This window comes from Andrographis paniculata, unplaced genomic scaffold (assembly GCF_009805555.1).
Source record: "Andrographis paniculata isolate CXL003 unplaced genomic scaffold, ASM980555v1 Contig54END, whole genome shotgun sequence".
Classification (NCBI taxonomy): domain Eukaryota; kingdom Viridiplantae; phylum Streptophyta; class Magnoliopsida; order Lamiales; family Acanthaceae; genus Andrographis; species Andrographis paniculata.
Genome location: NW_026137589.1, coordinates 1,623,671 through 1,637,905, shown reverse-complemented (window position 1 = coordinate 1,637,905; position 14,235 = coordinate 1,623,671). Strand labels below are relative to the sequence as shown.

The 14,235-nt window shown below is 35.5% G+C and overlaps 2 protein-coding genes across 4 annotated transcripts; both read left to right on the top strand.

The window, feature by feature from the left end:
• The first annotated feature begins 925 nt into the window (after positions 1 to 925).
• LOC127256026 (probable trehalase) lies at positions 926 to 6,131 on the top strand. Of its 3 annotated transcripts, none has more exons than XM_051281861.1 (12): positions 926 to 1,037; positions 1,275 to 1,809; positions 3,265 to 3,384; positions 3,468 to 3,583; positions 3,681 to 3,781; positions 4,400 to 4,509; positions 4,666 to 4,738; positions 4,846 to 5,013; positions 5,092 to 5,179; positions 5,273 to 5,372; positions 5,461 to 5,674; positions 5,850 to 6,130. In XM_051281861.1, the coding sequence occupies exons 1-12, from the start codon at positions 1,034 to 1,036 to the stop codon at positions 5,955 to 5,957; spliced, it is 1,737 nt and encodes a 578-aa protein (XP_051137818.1). In that variant the 5' UTR covers positions 926 to 1,033; the 3' UTR covers positions 5,958 to 6,130. The 3 variants fall into 3 exon arrangements, with proteins under 3 accessions (XP_051137818.1, XP_051137817.1, XP_051137816.1); XM_051281860.1 differs by lacking the exon at positions 926 to 1,037 and adding an exon at positions 1,044 to 1,118 and having other exon boundaries at positions 5,850 to 6,131; XM_051281859.1 differs by lacking the exon at positions 926 to 1,037 and having other exon boundaries at positions 1,141 to 1,809; positions 5,850 to 6,131.
• A 3,150-nt stretch (positions 6,132 to 9,281) lies between these two features.
• On the top strand, positions 9,282 to 13,038 carry LOC127255744 (mitogen-activated protein kinase kinase 6). The gene is made up of 10 exons (XM_051281460.1): positions 9,282 to 9,391; positions 9,517 to 9,647; positions 10,115 to 10,202; positions 10,285 to 10,369; positions 10,969 to 11,103; positions 11,463 to 11,687; positions 11,787 to 11,969; positions 12,102 to 12,325; positions 12,508 to 12,553; positions 12,652 to 13,038. Exons 3-10 carry the CDS (start codon positions 10,129 to 10,131, stop codon positions 12,742 to 12,744), a joined length of 1,065 nt encoding a protein of 354 aa, XP_051137417.1. The 5' UTR covers positions 9,282 to 9,391; positions 9,517 to 9,647; positions 10,115 to 10,128; the 3' UTR covers positions 12,745 to 13,038.
• Positions 13,039 to 14,235: the final 1,197 nt, after the last annotated feature.

The following is a 14,235-nucleotide window of genomic DNA, read 5'->3' as shown; positions in this document are numbered from 1 at the left end:
AACTATCTATGTCCCCTGCTCCTCTATTTCTGGTGTTATCTTAAATGAATTTGTACTCAAACCAACCCAGTAATGGGAAACCCAACGCTCCGATGCCCTAATCATCAAAGGGTTGAACTTATACACACACATATCATATGTAACCACATATACGACTTCTTGTATCACACTAAAGGTAACAGAAGACCAAAAATAAAAAGGAAAAAAAGGCATCCCTTCTACATTATAGCTCCAACAACCCTAATGTAGAAATAGACAGCTATACTCGCTACTTCTTCCCAAAAGATACATTATACAAACTTAGTTTGCAAATTTTCTTAAGATTGAAACACATTAGAAAACACAAGAAACACATTATACAAATTACACAACCTGAGTTTGAGTGAGAAATCTGAATCGAAGTGTTGGAGTTCGCTGCAAGAAGATTCTGAATCAAAATGTCTATGGCACATAACAGAATTAGATAGAGAATTTGATGTTGGATTCGCACCAGAGGACTCACCGGCAGTTGAGAGAATCTGAATGATGAGAGAATCGCACTAAAGGTAAGAATCGATTCAGCACACAAAGAGCGGTTGAGAGAATCTGAATGACGAGAGAATCGCACTAAAGGCAAGAATCGATTCAGAAGGATTGCGAAAAGGGCAAGAAAGTAACGGAGGAGAAGAAAGTAATTTAATGAAAAGACTAATTACAATCGTTAGATTATAATGAATAGTTAAGATCAGATTAAGTATAGTTGAATTATATTATAACGTCAATACCAGATCCTTTCCCTTAACATTAACATGACACTATAATAAACATAACGTGCTCAACTCTAACATCAATACATATGAATTGAGTCTGTTCTATTTTTAAAATATTTAAATACATATTCTAATTTTTAAATTATATATTCCATATTAGATTGATGAGAATACGATAAAAACATACCCAACCTAGAAAAAACCCCATTCAGTTTCTGGACATTGCCGTCCTCCGTCGCTCTCTCGGCGTCGCCGCCTCATAATTGATTAATCGCTTAATCTCAATGGGTAATTATATTATATTCATTCTTCCTCACTCCTGAATGAACTTCCAATCCCTTTTGGCTTCTTCTCTCCGTCGCTTTCACTGTATGTATCTGCTTTTTGTGCGCTTGTTTGTGTATATATGAGGCAAGTTTGTTTGTTGTCGGTCACTTTATTCGAAAAGAATGGGTAGAGAAGGCGCCACAAATTTATTGTTGTTGTTGTTTAATCGATTGCTGACAATCGCTTCCGTATTTGTAGTTTCGTCGGCAGTAGCGTCGGAGAGGACCGCCGCAGCATGTACGGGCGGCGGTGGTCCCGTGGTCCCCACAACACCTCTAGTCGCGTTCCTCGAGCGCGTCCAGGCGGCGGCTCTGCAGGCGTACGGCGGCGACGGATTCGATCCGAAACCCTACGTCGACCTGTCGCTGAAGCAAAACCTCTCGGCGGCGGTCGAAGCCTTCGAGAAGATTCCGAAGTCGGGGGCGGCGGAGGCGGAGGGACTCGCGGCGTTCCTTGCCGAGTACACGAGCGACGCCGAGGCGGATTTGGTCCACGTGGACCCGGCCGACTTCGTGGACCGGCCCACGAATTTCCTGCCGAAAGTGGAGAGCCCAGCGGTCCGGGCCTGGGCTCTGGAAGTGCATCAGCTATGGAAGAATCTGAGCCGGAAGGTGTCGGGCCAGGTTATTGAAAAGCCCGATTTGCATACGCTCTTGCCGCTGCCCAATCCGGTCATAATTCCGGGCTCCAGATTTACCGAAGTCTACTATTGGGATTCTTATTGGATCATAAGGTTGGTGCTCTTTTTTCTTTTGAATATTTTATTTATTTATTGTTACTCTTTCTCAAATCAAAAGAGTGATGTTACGTAGGATGGAAATGGGTCCTATTAGACCCGGACTCGGGTCCAATTATTAGGGTCGGGTATGGTGTATTTTTATCTGTTCCGACCCGGACTCGACTAATATATTAATTATATATATAAAAAATATAATTTTTAATAATATAAATTATATTAAATATATATTTTTAGTTTAATTTTATTTATTTTTTATTATTTTATTATAATATTTTTGAATAAAATATATAAATTTTAATATAAGTAAGTTCGGGTTCGGCTCCAATTTTAAATTAAATTTTAAGAATTGTAAAAAAAAATCGGGTATGTCGGAGGGCATTATTTAGGTCAGGTCCGATTCGAGTATCAGGTCCAGCCATTTGTATTCAGGTTGGGTCTCGGGTCCGGCTGAACCTGGCCCATATTGGATCCATTGTCTTCTCTAATTTATAGTAAATAAGAAATTTAAATAAAAATTAAAAAGAGTATTTTGGTATTAATTTAAATTAGTGTATAAACTAAAATGTAAAAGAAATATTTTTTTATTGTGGCGGATATACTTCTTAGACATTCAATTGATTGATTTTATAAAAGTCTATAATAATGGTTATTGTTAGCTAGGAGCATTAATTTGTAGGGAATTTTAGCTTCTCTAATTCTTATTCTTTTAATAGAAGTGAACGAAATATGCTTCTTAAACTAGCAAAACTTATATCAACTAATCTTAAAAAATAAAATAAAATGCATATAAAATAACGGAAAGTAATTTAACAGTAAGTTTGGATTTGATGTGTTGTTTATATCTTAACTTAATAATGATTTGATATCATGCTAAGGGTTTGTTCTTTTGGGGTTTGGTTTGAATAGCAATTTAGATTTCATGTTTATGTTTTGTGAGAATAAATAACCTATTTTTACAGGGAATTGCCATTGTTGCATGGTATTTTTTTAGGATGTGTTCGTTTGTTGAATTTTATAAAAGATTTATTATTAATCTTTTTTTTTTTTCAAAAAACTATCAAATTAAACACTTATTTTTTATTTTTTATATTATATTAAAAATCAATTTTATATTCAACTATTTTAATTTAAATTTTTTACTATTCAAATTCTGACTCATAATTCAAACCTCCAAACAAACACACCCATAGTGTATTCTTGCTATAGATTCCATAGTTTTATAAATGTATATACTTCCCTGATTAAATGCATACTTGAAAACCAATCAATCTCATTATTGTAGTATTCATGTTGGCCTTTATTTAGATGTATTTCATACACAATAAAAAAAATTAAGCCTGTGATCCAATCCACTTTCAGATAATCATGTATATTCAATATGGCATCCAATGCATCATGATTGATTCATTATAAAAACTTTAAGGTGGTGTTGATATGCAATGCTTGCAGGGGTTTGTTAGCAAGCAAAATGTACGAGACTGCGAAAGGGATGGTGTACAATCTCATTTCCCTAATCCATAAATACGGCTATGTTCTCAACGGCGCCAGGGCATACTACACTAACAGAAGGTAACACAATTCATGCTTCGACAGATTAAAACAACAGACTTAGCTATCCATGGGCAGACACCTTATCTTGTTCTAATTCCCAGTCAGCCCCCTCTTCTGAGCTCGATGGTTGTAGACATATACGATAGCACACAAGACAAAGAACTTGTCATAGCTTCACTTCCTGCATTGCTCAAGGAACACCACTTTTGGAATTCAGGTGGCTAACAATCTTCCTCAATCACAGCATAGCACATAATGCACATGTTAGTTCTTTATTTTTCAAGATCAGTAATGATTTCATGTTAATTGTGAAGGGATACACAAGGTGACTATTGTGGATAGTGAAGGTTCAGCTCACACTTTAAGCCGATACTTTGCAATGTGGGATCAACCGAGGCCAGAGTCATCATCTACTGTACGTATTATAGTGTACTTATATTTTTTTAGTGTTTTATTCCTACAAGATTGTCCAAAAACATTATTTTAAAAATTACAATTTATACACATAACAATAGAAGTCCACAAAACCACACAAAACATTATCTCCTATAGTATTTTTAGGGGTCTCCATACCTCACGAATTTAATATCTAAAATCTATAAAACTAGACAAACACACATTAGTATTTTACGATATAATTTATTACAGAAATACTATAAAAACAAGACCTAAGGGCATTTTAGGTTTTGTTCTTTCGTGGGTTTTACCTTAAGTTGTTACTATTGAGATTTTTTTTTTTCCCTCCAAAAATATAAAATCAAACAATTACTTTTCTTTTTTATATTATATTATGAATTTATTTTATATTAAAAATATTATATCAATTTCTATTTATATCAAATCAAACAACTATTCAAATTCAATATTTTACTATTAAAAATCCAAATCCAAAAACTAAAACCCATAAACAAACGCACCCTTAGACTGTTAAGCTATTACGAGGGCATGATTTATCTAATTATTGATCATCTAGAGACTTGGAAGAGAGGAAAGTTATGATAATAAATGATGCTCAACTTATATTTGCTTAAAGGACAAAGAAACAGCATCGAAGCTGGCGAAGGGGTGTGCTAGAACACAGCTATACCGAGAGTTGGCATCTACAGCTGAATCGGGATGGGATTTCAGTACAAGATGGATGAGGTAGCATATTTTCTGCCCTTTTTTTGCTGTGTTCCCTAGACATGTAAATAATGCATAGGTGCACAAACCTTCGGGACATTCATTTCTTGATTCTTTGATCTTCTATTAAAGTCATCCTTTAGGCTATGATGCACATAGAAAGTGATGAATTTTCAGGAACGAGTCTGACTTAACAACATTAGCCACAACATTGGTGATACCCGTGGATTTGAATGCCTTCATTCTCAAGGTAAAGTATTGCCAAAGGCTTTGATTGTTTCCATAGCATTCAAAAAATATATATACACACATATATTTATATAGTTATAATACACATTCATTATATATGTGGTTCAGATGGAACTCGACATAATTTCATTGGCAACTGCAATTGGAGATGGCGATGTTGCTGAGCGCTTTCGAAAAAAATCTGAAGCTAGAGTAAAAGCTATAAACTCTGTTCTATGGAATGCCGAGAAGCAACAATGGTTTGACTACTGGCTTAGTGATTCTGATGCATCAAAGGTGAAATCAACAACTGCGCATACCCTGACAAAAGCAACTAGTTTTGCAATTTCACTGATTTCTTTTTTTCGATCTCAGGAGGTTCATCAGTTCAGCATTTCTCGCCAGAACCAGAAAACATTTGCTTCAAACTTCATACCATTATGGATCCAACCATTCAATTCAGGTAATTGTTCTCGCTTTTCCAACTCACTCCTCTCCATCGCACGATTTAATTGTGTTCCAAAATAATTAAATGTATGTTTTTTCATGCTTGAAGACATCAAGACAGTGGATAAGGTTGTCGAAAGCCTCCTAAGCTCAGGCCTGGTTTGTGCATATGGGATATCGACTTCTTTGACAAACTCTAGCCAACAATGGTAACAATTACATTTCCCCACACTTAATTCACCTCCAAAAAACATTCCCTCTGCACAATGACCATCAAAGGCTCATTTAATCTTTCAGGGATTATCCCAATGGTTGGGCTCCTCTCCAACACATGATCGCCGAAGGCCTTAGAAAGTCCGGATCAGAACAAGCGCATCGTGCTGCAGAAGACATTGCAGTCAAGTGGATCAGAACAAACTACGCAGCATATAAAGAAACAGGAGCTATGCATGAAAAATACGATGTAGAAAAATGTGGCGGCCATGGAGGTGGCGGAGAGTATGCACCCCAGGTAAGCCCGGCGATTATATACAAATTGCGCCTATAAGGAGTGTTTGATGACACTAATTATTATTTGAACTCAATAACTAAAACTTTTTAAATCTTACTCAACATCAAAATTTTAAATTTATGAAATGCCGGCATGAGAGTAACACAAGTATTAAAGTATTGAGTTTTGGATGCAGACCGGATTCGGGTGGTCGAATGGAGTTGTCTTAGCGTTCTTGGAGGAATTCGGATGGCCAAATGATCGAAACATCGAGTGCAGCGAATCAAGACAAGTCAAGCTCTAAATCCATCTTTAGAGGTTTTTAGCATTGAGATTCTTTCTTTAACAAGCGATTTTTTTCCACTGAATTTAGCCTGTAAAAGAATACAGCTCTTGTTTATATAATACAAGGAGATGATTTCAGTTGGTCAGCAAAACATGATCTTACTCGGTAAGACTTATTGGTAATAATAGCAATTGAATATAATGGCTTAGTCAAAGTCCATTTTAGTTTTAAGAGCATAAACGATGACAATTAATTTTAATATTACATATACTTCTGGAAATTAACGTAATATCAACAGGTGCATGAAATTCTTATTCAAATACGAGAAGAAGTTAAAAATAACAAAAATCAGAAAAAAGAACAACACATTCTATTGGTTAGCATTGGAAAGAATAAGTACAATTTTGAAAATTCAGAAAAAAAAAAAAAAAAAAAAAAAAAAAAAGGGAGGCTGGTTATCCTAAAAAATTGATTTGAGGCATGTTTGGCAATCAGCTAGTTTGACTAGGTGATTTGTATTAAAATGTTTGGTGAAACAACTGTTTGATATTAATTGTTTATACGTAAAATGATTGAGGACATTTCTATTTTATTTTTGTTTCTAATATATTCGATTATGTTCTTTTGAGTTTAGAATGTTTAAAATTTTGTTGTTATTAGTTATTGAAAATTGTAAAAGTGTTATAAAAGTATTTATTTTTATTACAGTTAGATTTTAAAAAATAATATATTTTTATTAAAATATATAAATAATTTTTTCTATTGAAAATGATGCAAAATATAAAATAATAAATTTTTCGTGTATATATTTATTATGTTAGTTATTGATTAGTTCATTATATTTATAATTTTCAATAAATTTAATTTATTTTTAGTATAAAATTTATATAATGTAATTTTAATATAAAAATAAATTATTAATATTTATATTTTCTGTTGATTTTAATAAATTTATATATTTTACAATTTAAATAATTTTTATATAAAAATTAATTATCTTAAATTTATAAAAATAAAACTATATTATAATAAAATATTCTAATATAATTAATAAATAATCAAAATATATTTATTTGTATAAAATGCATAATAAATTTTTAAGGGCATATAAGGAATAAAAAAAATTTTACAGAAAAAATTATTCCAAAAATTTTGGGACCAAAAAGCTAATTTACAAAACACCTAAATTAGCTTTTTGACCGATCAAATAGTTAAAAGCTGTTCAATAAGCTAAAAGCTCTTCAAAACGCTATTTTCCAAACACCCCATTGAAAATTTTTGAAATGTGCCAACGCGACTCATCCAAGCATAGCTAATGATTTAGTTCTTGTTTTACTAATATTCTCGCAGGGTGTGTTTGTTTGGGGAATTGCATTTTAAATTTACTATTTATTCCATTTTTTTCTCTAAAAAACATCATATCAAACACCTATTTTTTATTTTTTATATTATACTCCCTCTGTCCCAATACAATAATCTTGTTTACTATTTTTGTCCGTCCCAAAACAATAATCTTATTTCCATAAATAATCATATTACCGTAAAACTACCCCTACTTTTTTATTTTTATTACACAATTGCCACTACTTTTTACACTAATACACTCATAAGGGAAAAAGTCTTTTATCCATACTTTTTACCCCACTACCAATATAATATCAATATTCCTTAAATCTCGACAGAGGAGTACTAAAAATTAATTTTACATTCAAAACATCACATCAACATCTAGTTATATCACATCATATAACTATTCAAATTCAAAACAGTCTCAGTTCTTTAATCCTCACAGTTTCACTCATAGACCTTCTGGAGATCCGGAGGAGACCGCCTACCAATTCATAGAGCGGATGCGATTAATGAAGGGACGTTGCCCGACAATCATTGAGGAGAGCGAGATGACCAATTTGGTGGTCCGAAATATGCATACACAACTACAAGAGGCTTTAACAGCCCACGACGTTCAAAATCTGGCCAGTTTAACATCCAAGGCAGGGAGGTTGGAATCCTTTTTCAGAGAAAGCGATCACGACTTCTATCATGGGAGAGGTGCTGAAGAAATCATAGTGCAAGATCGACCAACGCGCAGGCCAGCACCAGTCCACGATAAATTGAGGTTGGGTACAACGTAGCCTCGAAAGATAGAGGTCGGATCTGAGGCTGACGTGGCCTCGGATGACAGCCTGCTAACTCCTAAATATCATGAGAAATGACGCTTAGGAGTCTTGCAGAAGAGGCAAGTTGTTACGCACAAAAAATAATAATAATAATAATAATAATAATAATAATAATAATAATAATAATAATAATAATAATAGTAATGATAGCAGGATCTTAAAGGAAGTTAGGACACGAAGTCCGGCGGAAAAGGAGAAAATATGCACTCAGGTCGGTTGGTCCACAGTCGGTTGGTCCGCAGTCGGATAAGCAGGTCGGAAGGTCCGCGGTCGGATAGGCAGGTCAGAAGGTCTGCAGTCGGATGGGATGGTCTGCAGTAGGTTGGTTCGTAGTCGGTTGGTCCGCCATCGGTTGAGTCGGCCAATACGGAGTTTGGACCAAGCGAAGGTTTGTTAATTAGTCGCCTAATTAAGTGAACAGTAGTTCAGTCGTTTGGTTGGGGCGACCATTGAATCGTCTGGAAAGACCAGAGGGTGGTCGCTTGATGGGGTGACCAAGGAAGGAGTCGTTTGGTCTAGCGACCAATTAGTCTCTGGATTGGTCGGTTGGGTTATGCGGTTGGCGAGACGGTTGCCGTAATCGACCAGACGACGTTTCAAAACGTTTCGTTGTGGGCGGTTGACGGTGGTTGTTGGCGACGGTTCCGAAACATCTCTTCAAGGATTGGGGTCAGGAACTTGCAGAGCATCTTCAATCGATATCAAATTCAAAAGAATTCTCTTTGGGGATCACCACTTTATTTTTCTGTAGTTTTATTTTTCTGTTCAGAGATTCCTCTTAAACACTAATTATATCAAATTCGAAGATAATTTCCTATTTTCGGATTTCGGATTTTTGTTGAAAAAATACTTCAACATATATATATTTTTTGGATGACGTGCGCACTAGGTAAACCTCCGGCCAAACCTAATATCCTGCAAATCAGGCCCAATAAAAAAATTACACTAAGCAAATTATATATGGCAGGTAACCTGAAGCGTCAGGGGTTTGAACCCATCACTCATGCTCAAGTCAAATCCTTACGCCACAATATAGCATATATTAGCAAAGGAAACTATTGAGTTGAAATTTGGTATTGGGGGGCACTTTGGTCATTTCAGTTTGAGCATTATTTTGAAAAATAGCCCGCCCGCCGTTTGTTTGTTTTCTTGTTCTCTCTGCCAACGCCTTTTGGTATTTGCTTTCTCTCTGTCTCAGCTCAGCCCTCTCCTAATTTTGAAATTTCGAATTCTCAACACTCCCAAGATCTCATCGGATTGATTCGCGCTTCCAAGGTTCCCAAATTTTCATCTTCTCTGATGCGATTTCCAGCAAACTCTGCAGTTTTACTGAGTTCGGTTCGGTTCTACATTTTCCAAGATTTTTTTTTGATTAATTTTTATTTGCTGTGGTGTTTCAGGATTCGCTACCGTGGATATCTTGTTGCATATCCTCGCTTTCGACGTCGGCTGCCTTGGGTGTGATTTTCTCGCATCCTGTGTTTTGCGCGTGCGTAGATTTGGAACAAAACAAACTATCCGAGTTGAAAAGGTTTCTCTTTCTTTCTCTTCTTTTTCTTCAAGGTATGAAGAATGTGATGCGCGGGGTTTAAACTGTAAACTAGACTGGATTAGGATATATTTGTTTATCTGTTGATTTATGTATAATTTTGGGTTTATGGATTTTTAGATCTGTTTTCTTGAATGTAAGGTTCTTGCAGAGCAATTTGGAGGTATTGGAGATTTTGGTTGATGGATTCAAAATGCTTTTCCCACCCTTTTGCTGATTAAATATAATGAGAGATTATGTTTTTATTAATAGAAAAGAATTAGCATTTTACATTATTGGCTAATGTTGTATAGATCGTCGTTTATTAATAACATGCAGTATCTGAACTTTCTATTGATTATTGTTTGGCTATCATTCCCTATTGAGTAGTTTTTATTTTTTATCTTTTTTGGTTTCACAGCATCATTAATGGAAAACTGAAGTTAACATTCTATTCCTTCACCCTGTAGGAGGAAATGAAACCATGAAGATCAAAAAGCCTCTTAAAGAACTCAAGCTCTCTGTCCCGGCACAGAATTCTAATATATCTAGTTTCCTGTATTGAGCACCCTTAATAGTATTTTGTTCGAAACTTCTGTTAGTTAGCAGGTCCTGATATTCTGTTGTTATTGTGATGCAGGACAGCGAGCGGCACATTTCATGATGGAGATTTATTGCTGAACCAAAAGGGACTGCGATTGATTTCTGAGGAGAATGAATCCATTGTAAGTATCTTAGCATTTTGGTGAATTGATATGACTCTAGTACGAGTATAATGATGATGTGATGCATATAGGCAGGCAAAATTGAGCCTTTTTTTTGGATGAGAGCAATTTTAGTTTAGTTTTGTTCCACTTATTCTTAATTTTTCTCCCCATTTTATGTTGCTATTTCCCATGCCTTTCTCAGAAGTTAGAGTGTTTGTTTATTTACCTTGGTGTTTGGACGTGGAAAGATGTATCTTTTCACTACTGTTATTCTTTTCTTGGAATGAGGGATAAGGATATCCCACCTCTAATGCGGGATGCTCCCTCCCACAAAGGCACAACAATTAGATTGAATAGGCAGTCCTCAAAGTTTTTAATCCCGGGCCTATCTTCTATGGAAGTCTTCATTGTGTTTATTTCAATTGAATATGATATCAGAACTGTTTAGACAAGGCTGAACCATGATTTAGATCCAATTTTAAGGAATTTCTTCAGACATGGGTGTTGAAAGCCTATGCAAGTTGAAATAATGTTTGAGTTCTTTGAAACCTATGATATCTCCCGTGTGCAGCTAACTTGAACTTATTTTTTGCCATAACTTGCTGGGATTAACTAAGCCGTCAGAAACAAAGGATGTCGATCTTCAGTTCTCTCTTGAAGATCTTGAGACCATCAAAGTCATTGGCAAGGGAAGTGGTGGCGTTGTTCAACTTGTCCGACATAAATGGGTTGGGAAATTGTTTGCCTTGAAGGTTAGTTGCCACTGGTTTACTATGCAGCATTATTTTTCCTATTTTTACTTGTATACCATATAATCTTACAATGGAATTCAGTATTTTGTTATAAGAAATTTGCAATGCAATGTTGAGCAAGTGAAGTTTAATATTCAAATATACCTAATAGTAACACTAATTGGAAATCACTCATATCTCCTAAAATGAACACCTAATGGACATAAAACATGTAACAAGAGTTTCAGCTTTCTGTTTGCTCTTGTCCAAGAGCTTACTTTTTGACCTGTTTTTCCTGTTTGTTTAGCATAAGTTTTTATCTAAGTATTTATTGTTAGTCTTTCCAGAGTCCCATTTAAGTGATTATGGTGTTGCCACAGGTTATTCAGATGAATATACAGGAAGAAATCCGCAAACAAATTGTCCAGGAGCTTAAAATCAATCAAGCATCACAGTGTCCAAATGTTGTAGTTTGCTATCATTCATTCTATCACAATGGGGCTATATCTCTTGTGTTTGAATACATGGATCGTGGATCACTTGTCGACATAATTAGACAAGTTAAGACAATCCTTGAACCTTACCTTGCTGTTGTTTGCAAACAGGTGTGTGTGATTCTCCGAATTCACTCTTAACATCAGTTCAAAAACCATTCCAAATTCATAGGTCTCTTCGAAGACTAATGCCCTGTATTTCGATTACAGGTTTTACAAGGTCTCGTGTACTTGCATCACGAGAGGCATGTAATACATAGAGACATAAAGCCTTCAAACCTGCTAGTGAACCACAAAGGCGAAGTAAAAATTACAGATTTCGGCGTTAGTGCTATGCTGGCCAGCTCTATGGGTCAACGAGACACATTTGTTGGGACTTACAATTACATGGCAGTGAGTATAAATTAAAACCATTCAGCACCTTCAATTAATACTTACCCTTCTCTCTTATTTCGGCACTTTGTTTTAGCATCATCTGTAACATAAACGAGAAACACCACTTATGCCTAACTTCATCCTCTTTAGCCTGAGAGAATCAGTGGGAGCTCATATGATTATAAAAGCGACATGTGGAGCCTTGGAATGGTGATTCTCGAATGTGCTATTGGACGATTTCCTTATACCAAATCTGAAGATCAAGCAACTGGACCAAGCTTCTATGAGCTTCTGCAGGCAATCGTCGGAACCCCACCACCTTCTGCTCCACCAGATCAATTCTCTCCAGAATTCTGCTCTTTCATCGCAGTCTGGTAAGGTCCAAACAACATTCTTGATGTGAAATGAAACCCAAAATTTTATCCCAAAGTTGCAGCCAGACAACTTTTTCATTTTTGCATTCCTCCTAAGAAGAGATGTTTGATGCCGAAATACAAACACTGCAAAGTTGATTATATTATTTAGCTATTCATCGTATTGTTTTGTTGATGTGCAGCATACAGAAGGATCCTAGAGAAAGGGCGTCGTCTCTAGAACTGCTGGTTAGTTTTACATGTAACAAACTTACAAACATTCTGTCTGCCTCTCCTGTCTTTATTCTTACATGGTGAATGTGTTTTACTGACATGTATCGAATCAGAGCCACCCTTTCATAAAGAAGTTTGAAGACAAAGACATTGATCTCAGCATTTTGGTGGGGAGCTTGGAGCCGCCTGTGAATTTTCCCAGATAAACAATGCTGTGTGTTGGCATGTTCCATCTTGACGGAGACATTCAGGCCGGCGCTGTGCAAATTGTAAGAATTGTTGGACCAATGTTGATTCATATAATATGGAATGGTATGCTCCTTCCTCTTCTTATATACAATAAAGATGTACATTTATGGTGCACACAATTCACATTTGCGCAATCTCTTATATCTTTATTTGAGTTGTAGTTTAAGAAGATCGATTAGATTACTCATGTTCTTCTTTTTGAAAGATTATATAAGGGTGTGTTTGTTTGGGATTTGGATTTTGAGTTGGGATTTGAATAGCAAAAATTTTGAATTTGAATAGTTGTATGATGTGATATAAATAGGGTTTGATGTGATGTTTTGAATGTAAAATTGATTTTTAGTATAATATACAAAATAAAAAATAGGTATTTGATTTGATGTTTTTGGGGGGAAAAAATTGGATGAATAGTGCCACTAAAATCCTTCAAACAAACAGTGTGTTGAAGGATATGCATTGGCCTTTTATGGAGTATATGAAAGATTATATAATACTCTCGGATTATTTCAGAGGTATTACAATACCCTCGGCGATTGCCTGATCGCCGTGGGAATTTGCCGCTATGGGCTATGGCACCTTTATTTGGTTGGCGATTCTAATATTGGATTTGAGTCAAATGTGATATGACACCTCATTGATGTTATTATTATTATTATATAATTTTTTTAAAAAATTAAAATTATATAATAATAATAATAATACTTAGTATTATTATTATTATTATTATTATATGTGGAATTAGACTATTAATTTGATAATTGTATTAACTTTTATGGCCACTTGTGAATATGTTACTTTTTATTCTGACAATTTTGGCGAATTATGCTTTTTGTTGCTAGTGTAATTTATATTGAAATATATACTTCGTCTGTCCGCAAATTTATCAATTTTATTATTTTAGTTTGTGTAAATGTAATCATTTTATTTTTGTAGTAAATGTATATTCCATTAAAATATAAAATTACCTTCCTCTTCCGTATAATATTACAAAAATATCGTCATATAATATCACTTAAATTAACAAATAAACACAACTAATTATGCAAGTAAATCAGCATTCTTAAAGCACCTATACATCACATATCATTCTCTCACTCTCCACCCGCCACTTGATTATCTTCATCCCTTCCTCTCATCTCACCACCGCCGGTCCTAATTGCCGGCGATGTCCCTTCAACCGCAGTCCCCACCGCCGATGGAAGGTTATTTACCATTTTAATCCTTTCTTTTGCCGCCGAAGAAGAGTTTCAGGGGTGAAAATGCTACTTTGGCCGGTTAGATGAAATCGACCGATGGCGACGCCTCATCCACCATGGATCTTGCCAGATCTTGGTTGCCGACGTCGTTGTTGGCCTCGTCGCCGTTTATCGTGCCCGATTCGGAGACCAACAACTCAACGAAACCTCATCGACGGTGGATCTTCCCGGATATGGGTCGCCGATGACCTG

Excerpts from the sequence above, each read along its gene's own strand:
- LOC127256026 (XM_051281859.1), top strand. The coding sequence starts at position 1,199 with ATGGGTAGAGAAGGCGCCACAAATTTATTGTTGTTGTTGTTTAATCGA. Across the intron at positions 3,385-3,467 it reads GCATACTACACTAACAGAAG|TCAGCCCCCTCTTCTGAGCT; the intron begins GTAACACAATTC and ends TCTAATTCCCAG. Across the intron at positions 5,014-5,091 it reads GTGATTCTGATGCATCAAAG|GAGGTTCATCAGTTCAGCAT; the intron begins GTGAAATCAACA and ends TTTCGATCTCAG.
- LOC127255744 (XM_051281460.1), top strand. The coding sequence starts at position 10,129 with ATGAAGATCAAAAAGCCTCTTAAAGAACTCAAGCTCTCTGTCCCGGCA. Across the intron at positions 11,688-11,786 it reads TTGCTGTTGTTTGCAAACAG|GTTTTACAAGGTCTCGTGTA; the intron begins GTGTGTGTGATT and ends TTTCGATTACAG. Across the intron at positions 12,554-12,651 it reads CGTCGTCTCTAGAACTGCTG|AGCCACCCTTTCATAAAGAA; the intron begins GTTAGTTTTACA and ends GTATCGAATCAG.